At 63.3% G+C, this 9,148-nt stretch overlaps 1 protein-coding gene across 1 annotated transcript; it reads right to left on the reverse strand.

Annotated features, from left to right (window-relative positions):
- Positions 1-1,900: 1,900 nt before the first annotated feature.
- Positions 1,901-9,133, reverse strand: CHRD (chordin). The gene is made up of 22 exons (XM_031055394.1): positions 9,020-9,133; positions 8,369-8,495; positions 7,853-7,990; positions 7,659-7,776; positions 6,683-6,779; positions 6,437-6,578; positions 6,225-6,365; positions 5,636-5,718; positions 5,402-5,549; positions 5,198-5,304; positions 4,997-5,113; positions 4,753-4,909; positions 4,421-4,662; positions 4,221-4,334; positions 3,816-4,028; positions 3,640-3,733; positions 3,475-3,531; positions 3,285-3,388; positions 3,054-3,156; positions 2,797-2,951; positions 2,542-2,635; positions 1,901-2,381 (listed from the first exon to the last, which is right to left on the reverse strand). The coding sequence occupies exons 1-22, from the start codon at positions 9,047-9,049 to the stop codon at positions 2,314-2,316; spliced, it is 2,649 nt and encodes an 882-aa protein (XP_030911254.1). The 5' UTR covers positions 9,050-9,133; the 3' UTR covers positions 1,901-2,313.
- Positions 9,134-9,148: the final 15 nt, after the last annotated feature.

Below are 9,148 nucleotides of genomic sequence, written 5' to 3' on the forward strand. Positions count from 1 at the left end.
CTTCCCCCGGGACACCGTGCGCCCTTTCCCACAGGTACGAGGGACCCGTGGGGCTGGGGCTGTTTCCCCGTGGTTCCCCCTGGTCAGATGTGGGTTGGCCGTGCTGGGGCCCTGCAGACGGTCACCCCCAGGCTCATGGCCGAGCCCAGCTGGGGGACAGATTGGTGGGGGCAGAGTGCCTGAGGTCTGTCTTGTCACGAAGGGCACGGGGGCAGCTGTCAGTGCCCAAGGAGGGCAGGGCACCTTGGCACTGTGGGGACTTCACCACGCAAAGCTGTCAGGGAGCTCATCCTTACCGTGATGCTGCTCAGCGTCCCGGCACTGCCAGCCCCCAGCGAGAGAGGTGGGCTCCACTCTTCCTTGCTGAACTGGCTGGGCAGTGGAGGCTCAGTCCTCTCCAGAGAGACACACGGGTAGACCTTGGCAGCAGCAATCCCTGGGGAAGGTGCTCCGGCATGGCAGGCTGGCTGCCGGGACCTCTGCCTCACTGCCACCACGGGCTCAGGGACAGGGCACCAAGGCGGCTGGCAGGGCCACGCTCACCCTCCTCTCCAGGGCACAGGATGGCACTTTTGTGGCAGGAACAGGGGGCAGGGAAAGCCAGAGCTGTGGCACTGCTGGGCTGATGCTGCGGGATCGGGAGCGGGCTGGTTCTCACTGCCCAGGTGCCACCCTCTGGTTTGACGTCGGCACCCTCAAGGGTGGGTGACAATGGCTGGGCTGGGGGCTGGGATAGCTCCTGTGCCAGTCTGGGAGGGTTCATTGCCCGACATGAACCAGTTTGAGGCAGGGAGGTGACAAAATGGGTTGCCCGCTCATTGTATCCCCAGGCACGGAGCTCCCTCTTGCTCGTCAGCTCCTGGCACTGCCCCGTGGCAGCAGGGATGTTCATCCGGAGGGGAAGCCCTGTGCCAGGACACATCTCTGCCCAGTGCCACCAGTGTGCCTGGCTGTGGGCCACCAGCATGCTGCAGGGCCACCACAGGTGATGCCAGCCTGCTGGCACAGGTGCCTGCGTGGCTGTGGCTGCATGCAGGGCAGGACACCCAGCTTAGCGTGCAGGGCTCTGTCCCAGCTCAGTGTGCCCCAGTGCCATCCTCCTATTGCTCTACCACTACTCCAGCCCAGTGTCACCGTGGGTGGAGCCCCTGTATAGGCTGACACTGTCCCACTACAGTGTGGTGGTTGTGCCACCATCCCTTGCTGCTATCCCAGTGGAGCCCAGTGTTACTTTCCCCACAGCTCTGGCACTGTTCCAGTATAGCCCAGTATAGCTCTGACTGTCCCAGTCATCCCAGTGTGTACCAGCACAGGGCAAATGGCCCCAGAGATCCCTCAGTCCTCCACATTAGGGATCAAAGGGCAGGTGGCAGCACTGGATCTCCCACGGGCACCATGAGGCCTTAGCCCAGTGCAGCTGTGCTGGGGTCACTGGGGTTGTGCTGCCCCAGAGCACACACAGGGGTCTGCCCTGCGCAGCCATGGGTGTCTGTGCCCAGCCCTGGGCACGTGGCTGGTTAGGGGTGCTGCAGGACAAGGGCCTCCATGGGTGGCAGCTGGATTGGGTCCCCAGGCTGGGCTCTTTTTGCCACCATGGAGGTGGCAGGAACAGAGTCCTGCTGTCCCTGTGCTAGCAGGCACCATCACCAAGCACTGCATTGGCAGCCTCCACCGTGGGCAGAGGTTGGCATCGTAGCTCCAGCTGTGGGCACTGTACACTGCTCTGGTCTTCTCCAGTGCCACAGCCCATAGGTGTGCCCTCATCCTGGCATTGGCTTTCACACCCCATATCCCCAAATATACATCCCCAACCCCAGCAACGCCAAGGCCTGCAAGTTCCCCATGGGATGCAAGGGCACAGCCCTGTGCCTGCTGCTGCTAGGAAGAGACAGGAACCAGGTGGGCAAAAGCTCTGGTTTTAATAAATACATCTTGACCTCCATCCACTGGCACCATAAATTATGTGAGAAACCCGGCCGAGACAGGGTGGGTGCAGCAAACAGGGGCCACAAGGACTTTACACTATGTACAACACGGGCACGATGCCCGCTGGCCAGGGGCGCTTGGAGTGCCAGGGCAGCGGGTGCCCCAACCTCCACGAGCCTGGCCACTGCCCACTGCACAAGGGTAGGGCAGTCCTGGCATTGCAGTCGTGCTGAGATGGGGTGGCCAGGCTGGGGGCCAGGCCCAGTTCACCCCCACTGTGCTCCTCTGTGCCCCCCACCCTGCACGGGCAGGGACAGTGAGCAGTGGGACCCCCAGTGCCACCCAACGTCGCCGTGTGCTTGCCCCGCTCTGGGCAGCAGTCACCGCTCAGTGGCTCCGTGACTCCACCTTGGCATCCTGGACCTTCTCCCGTGTGTCTGAGGGGGCATCAAGGGCTGGGGGGGGGAAGTGTGGCTGAGAGATGGGCACAGGGGGTGCCAGGAGGGCACTGGGGTGGTTGTGCCAGCCCTGGCTCAGCCCCAAGGAGACTGGGAGGTGCAGGGAGTACCACAGAGTGTTTGGGCAGTGGTGCCTGTGTGTGAGCACTGCACTCACCGCGGCACTTGGCACAGCAGGGGTTGTCCCTCGTGGCAGAGCTGGCGCAGGCGGATGGGGGGCACTCCTGGCGCTGGCAGTGCGTCTCCCCTGACTGGGGAGCAGAAAGAGGGGCTGAGCACCAGGGTGGGGGGACAGCAGCTCCTCAGGGTGCACTGGGTGTCTGAGCTGCTCTCTCACCATTCCCAAAGCCCCGGGGACTGGCACAGTGGCGCCCTCCCTTTCCCTGGAGCTGCCCTAGGCTGGCACACTCACCACACACCAGCACAGGATACACTTCATTTCCCCAAAGGGGGGCACAGACGGGTGCCAGCTCTCGTTGTTGAGGTACCAGCGGCGCCCGAAGCGGCACGCCCGTGGCGCGTCTGCCTGCATGGAGTCAGCCAGCTCCGGGACACTCCTCTCTGGGGCTGCACGAGAGGCCACTGGGACAATGCCTGCCTGTGGCATTGCCAGTGGGGCACACGGGAGCTATGCAGGGAGAATGGAGGGCAGGAGAGGGGTGCAGGTACCTGGGCACTGCTTGCAGCAGTCAGAGGGGCTGGCGCGCACGGGGTTGGCACAGGTGAGCCGCGGGCACTGCACCTTCTCGCAGTGCACTTCACCTGTGGTGCCCTGCAGGGAGGGCACAGGGCAGTCAGCTCCTCACACCCTGGTCTGAGCCTCAACTACAGTGCCTGGGAACTGAGAGCCCCCAGAGGTGCCAGACCAGGCTGGGGGGCAAGTCTGGAACCCACACCCACCTTGCAGGTACAAATGGCACATTTGATGAGGCCAAACGGGGGCACGACAGGGTGCCAGCGAGTGCCAGAGCCTCGCCATGTCTTGTCACCATCGAAGTAGCAGCCTGGAAGAGGAAGAAGAGGAAGTCACAGCCCTTGTGACTCAGTCTCTGCAGAGCTGCCCCTTCAGCCCATGCTCACAAGGACTCACCCTCGCTACTGTCCCGTGCCCGCTCCAGCTTCAGCTCTTCCTGCTCTGTCTTCTTCTCTACAAGGAAGAGGAAGGCCATGAGGGAGTGCTGCACATGGCAAAGTCTCCAAAAGGGACGCCCCCCCTTGTTTTCACAAGGAGCCCCCCAGCCCATGCCCCAGGTACCTTCACAGATGGGGCAGCACAGCTCTTCGGGGTGCACCTGGTGGGTACAGTTGAGGGGCTGGCACAAGATGGGGTCGCAGATCACTGTGCGCTTCTGGGGACAGCAGAGATGGGGCTCATTAGAGAGGGGCATTACTGATGGGTGCTGCTCCCTCAGCACAACCCCCAGCTTGTACCTGGCAGCTGCAGATAGAGCACTTCTTGTCATAGTCAGGTGCCCAGCGGGTGCCATGTGCCCGGTGCTGACCCTCAAAGAAGCAGGAGTTGGGGTCCTTCTTCAGCTGCTCCAGGTCCCTGGTCTTGGTGCTCTCAGAGAGCTCAGCCTGCCCCAGGGACTCTCCTGGCGCCAGGCGGGTCCCTCCTGCATGGCACTGGTTGGGAATGTGCACCTGGAGGGGCAATGGGCAGGAGGTCACTTCCCATGCTGATGCCTGGCTGCCTTCCATGGTCAGGCTGGTGAAGGAACCACCCACGACCACAAAACACATCAGGACCTGGTAACAGAGTGATCCTGTGCCCTTCCACCCTGCCACAGGCAGCAGTGGGGGTGGGCAGGGTGCCCGGCCCCAATGAGGACCTACCCGTCCCCGCATCTCCCCATTGGGGTGAGCTTTGGTGCTGACTTGCAAGAAAGCAGTGCCCTGGGCCAGGTGCTGCAGCAGGTCGGCATCCAGGTCCTTCACCACGCCCTGAGCCTGTCGTGGCGAGAGGGGCACCAGGGTGGGGATAAGGTCCGGCCCAGCCCCTGCTGTGTGGTGCCCTGAGCGGGTGCCCACCTCACCTCAGTGCTGTAGAAGCCCTTGAGCAGGCGCTTGTGCTGGTGGGGGCGGGTGCCCATCTCCCCCAGCTCAGCCACCCCCTGGATGTGGGCGCTGACGGTGCCGTCGCTCGGCCGTCCCAGCCCCGCCACCGAGATCTCGTAGTGCAGGTGGCAGTGCTCATCCAGCGAGAGCCAGGCGTGCCCCCCAGCGCCGCTGGGCACCGGGGGGGACACCAGCTGCCCTGCCAGCGCCACGGGCATCTCTGTGCACAGACAGGGACCGTGGCAGGGTGTGGTGGTGTGTGGGAGGGCTGCCCCACTGCCCCCATTACCGCCCCACGTGTCCCTGGTACCTGTGTAGCGGGCGAGCAGTCCACTGTAGGGCAGGGAGATGATCTGGCCTCGCAGCTCACCCTCTGCCCAGTCTTTGGTGGCCACGTTGAGGAAGAGCTCATTTTGTAGAAGCATGTGGGCATCGCGGGCGCTGGGGCTCTGCCAGGCACCCCAGGCCTGCCACCAGTGGGAGACCATGCAGGTTGGGACAGGGACTCACCCAAAGTCCCCACGCCATCCCTCCCAGCATCAGCCAGTGCTCACCAGCCCATCCTTGTAGCTGGGTGTCATGTCAAACAGGATGTTCCTCTTGCTTTTTCGTCGGGGTTTGGTCTCCAGTGTGATGCCCACCACCTCGCTGGCAGTGCCCACCACCTGCACCTGTGAGTGGGGTGCCAAAGGGCAGTGTCAGGGTGGCAGATACACCTGGGATCCTCAAGAGGGAAATGGGTGCCCACCACTCACCTGGTACTCCAGGGTGCCATTCTCGTGCAGTGCCAGTTTGGCTGAGCCCACAGCCCCGGTCTTGGTCGGCAGCAAAGCGTCCGCTCCGCATAGCACACTCTGGATGGCTTCAGCCCGGGGAGAGAGGCACAAGGGTGGGTGAGATTGGCACGGGGATGAGCACAGCAATCCCCCTGCCCCCCAGCGTGCCTGCCCTGTGCTCACTGTCACAGCTGCGGCGGGTGGCGATGGTGCCAGCCAGCTGGCGTGCGTGCCGCCCCTCCGTCTCAGCCACGATGCGGAGCTGCCCCTGCACCAGCCACTGCAGCTCCTGGGCAGACAGGTCACTCAGCACCTCTGCAAAGTCGGGGTCCTGGCAGTGGGGTAGAGTGCCATGGATCAGCCCTGGTGCTCTGGCACCGTGGCTGCCAGGGCCTGTGGGGGATGAAAACGCTTTACCTCCACAGTGATGTTAGCGTGGACCTCACGTAGTGTCTGGCCCTGGTGCATGATGCGGACCTTCAGCGGGACCCACGGCGATTCTGGACATGGCAGAGGGGAGTGGACCCACTGGACCAGGGGTCTGCAAGCACTTCAAACCTACACCTCTGTGCCTACCACCTCCAAATCCCTGGCACTTTCTTGCCAGTTGCCTGCCCCTGTGTGCCTGGGCCCTCATCATTTCCTCCAGCATGCCCTAAATCCTTGCAAACCCACATTGCAAACCTATCCTTCTTGCACAATGACCCTCAACCCCATATGCTCTGCAGCAACCCCAGCCCCCCTGCATAGGTGCACACCATCCCCTCTCCACCAGGCGCACCCCAAATCACACAACACACTGTATGCACACCTCACCCTCCACCCCACCCCACAAACAGCCCCCATACCCACCCTGAGCTCCACATCCAGCCCAGCCACCCATCCTGACCCCACAGATGCTGACCCAAGCATCCTGAGCTGCAGAAATGCCATGCAGCTCCTTCAGGTCTATGCAGCCCCCTGTGCACAGTGCCTCCCTCCCCTCCCCTTCCTTGCCCACCCTCACCTCTTGCTCCAGGCTCCAGCAGTCCCCGGGCCATGAGGATGAAGTGCAGGTTGTTCTCTGTGTCACTCAGTGTCAGCATGGCCATGCCCCCAGCACCCAAGTGCAAGGGGTTCGACGAGGTCAGGATGGCACCGAATGTCTCTGTGCAGGGACAGGGGCATGAGGGACATTCTGGTGGCATCACGGGTTGTGCATGCAGGAGCTGGACTCACCTGCAAAGAGTGCCCGGTGCTTGAGGATGTGCCCATGGACCTCTCCGGAGGGCTGTGCTCGGGTGATGAGGGACACACGGAGCTGCTCCCGCCGCAGCAGCTGGACGTTGGCTTTGGACACCGTCCTCCACATTCCACAGAGCTGTGGGTGATGGATGGAAGGGCTGGGCGGTGGCTGGGGGGCACCACATGCCCAGCAGGGGTTGGAAGGGGCACCGTGCCCCCTGCCCTCCCAGCCCCTCTCACCATGCCATCCTCGGGGGCAGCGCTCTTCTGCACGGGGTGTTCAAACAGCACGTTACCCTCGGGGTCACTGAAACGCACCCGGCTCGGCCGCCCCAGCCTGCCAGCACCCGGGGGTGAGCAAGGGCCACGTACCTGCCCTTCCCCTCCCCTCACTCAGCATTGGGCACAGGGCTGTGTCAGGGAGGGCACACGGGGGTCACCGGGGGTTTGGGGAGGGCAGGAGAAGGAAGATGTTCTCCTGGGGTGCCCGGTGCTAGGCTCTGTCCGCCCATTCCAGGACTAGCCCAACACTGCTGTCCTGCCAAATGCCAGCTTGGCATGGATTCTCTGGGCTCCCCTATCCTGGAGCGGGGTTTAACCAGCACAAAGCAGGATGAGGGTCTCTGCCGGGAAAGGCACCACAGCAGGACCCGCTGGGAGCTGACTGTTCAGTCTGTAAAAAGGGAGCATTTTAGGCTCCGCTTGGCTCCCCCTGTCAGAGCTGGAAATTAGTCACCACTTTACTATGCAAAGGGGCCTGGAAGCGAGGAAGAGCAGAAGAAACTGGAGCGGGAAGGAGGGAGGGAGAGGAGAGGCTCTGCTGCTGGCGGGCATCCGGGGAGGGCATGGGGAGCCCTGGCAGCAGGGCCAAGGCACTGCCCCCGGCAGAGCCTGCAGGGTGGCACAGCAGTTCTGCCAGCAGCACCCACGGGAGCCCTGGAACTGTTCCTGTTTGTTTCCAGTCCAGATCTGGAGGCAAATGGGTGAGGCTGGGCCGACACTGTGGGTGTGCCGAAATTCTGGCTGCTGACCTAGGCTGGAGCCCAGCACGCTGCCCCCCCTTCTCCAAATCTCTCACTCTGTCCGTGCAAGGCTGTGGCACCATGGGGGGATATCAGAAAGGAAACTGAGGCACAAGCACTCCGTTTTGCATTCCCCCTTTTCCAGAGAGCTGCCTGCTGTGCCGGGCTGGGCAGGGGACGGGGGCAGGACTCACCGCTCGTAGCTGATGGAGAAGAGCAGGGAGGAGCGCAGCAGGGTGAAGCGAGCCTTGGCCACGGCGCTGGATGTGGGGTGCCACGGCTCTGGGCCGCTCGTCAGCAGGGCCACAAACTCTGGGGAGGAGATGCTGCTGCTGAGGGGGAGCGTGGGGGGCACCCCACGCTGCTGCTGTCTGGGTGGGGGGCTCACCTGTGCGGGCATCATCGCGAGCCAGGCCCTCAGAGCTCAGGTAGGAGCGGTCATTGTAGGGCTTGTCCAGGTCATCCTCCTTCTCCTGGAAGTACTCCAAGGTGTCAAACCGGAGTGCAGGGCTCTTCTCTGATGGGCCTGGTAGGGTTGGCATGGGGTGGACACAGGAGGAGACCATCACAACAGACTGCTTGTGCCCAAGAGCTTGGGGTGGGGGACAATAATAAATCGCCCCTCTTGAGATAGACCAAGATGTGCCCTGTGAATCACTGTGGGGCTCTTGGCTGGGGCATGCTGTGCACAGGCACATGGACAGGCAGGGCATTTAGCCCTGCGTGCTTCCCCTGCACTCCTTTCAGGCTGTTCCCATCAGGGCTTTCCCCTGCCCATGGTATCATGGGCGCTGGTGACTTTCATAACAAATTGACCAGCCCTTTTCATGGGGGTGTGCATTGCCCCCTTTCCCAGGCCAGTGGGGAAGGCTGCTCCCTGCAGAGAAGCACCCACTCTCCTCACCTTTGGGGCAGGTGTGGCAGCAGTGTCCCGGCAGCAGCGTGGCCCGGGGACAGGCAGGCACGGGGCAGTCCTGCTTCATGTTCTTGCAGTTCACTTTCCCCACGAGCTTTCCCCGGTGGTTCCTCTGCTGTGGGGGGCCAACAGGACTCCAGGAGAGCCGTGCCAAGGTGTGCCAGGCCATTTCTAGGTGTACCAAGTCGTGCCCTCCCAGCACAGCATGGCTTCCCCCATCTTTTTCCATCTAGAGCCTGGACACCTTGCAGAGTCCCCAGATGCCTGTACGGCAGCCAAACCAGGGCCCCCTCCCCGCAGCCCCCAGCCTCCTGAGCAGCTGTGCACGGCCCCGCCAGCCCCGGCCTCGGCCTCGGGGAGCTGCTCGGAGGGAGGGAGGGAGGAAGGGGGCCGGAGGCCATCCCCGAGGAGGGGGAGGAAGAATGAAGCCTGATCCTTTAAACCCCCCTTCTCCTCCCCCCTGCCGCGGGGGAGGACAGCCAGGTGTCCGGCTGGCTGAAGGGATCCCGCTTCCCTCCTCCATGGGAATGAGAGGAGTGTATTGAACAGAGGGGTCGAACTCCCTCCTTGCCAGCCCCCTCCCCAGCCAGCCGGGGTCCTGGGGGTCTCCCAGGGAACGGGGTGTGTGGGGGCACTCACCGGCTCGCAGTGACAGATAACGCAGCGCATCACCCCGAAGGGCTCCCCCAGGTCCGGGTGCCACGTCTCCTCCAGAGCATAGAAGTGCCCTCCGAAGGCGCAGCCTGCGGACACCCCACCACCACCCAC

Source organism: Geospiza fortis, unplaced genomic scaffold (assembly GCF_000277835.1).
Source record: "Geospiza fortis unplaced genomic scaffold, GeoFor_1.0 scaffold172, whole genome shotgun sequence".
Taxonomy (NCBI): domain Eukaryota; kingdom Metazoa; phylum Chordata; class Aves; order Passeriformes; family Thraupidae; genus Geospiza; species Geospiza fortis.

Coding starts and splice junctions, on each gene's coding strand:
- CHRD (XM_031055394.1), bottom strand. CDS start 9,049: ATGCGCTGCGTTATCTGTCACTGCGAGCCG. Junction 6,366..6,436: donor GCACCGGGCACTCTTTGCAG/GTGAGTCCAGCT, acceptor GTCCCTGCACAG/AGACATTCGGTGCCATCCTG. Junction 3,734..3,815: donor GCTCTATCTGCAGCTGCCAG/GTACAAGCTGGG, acceptor TGCTGTCCCCAG/AAGCGCACAGTGATCTGCGA.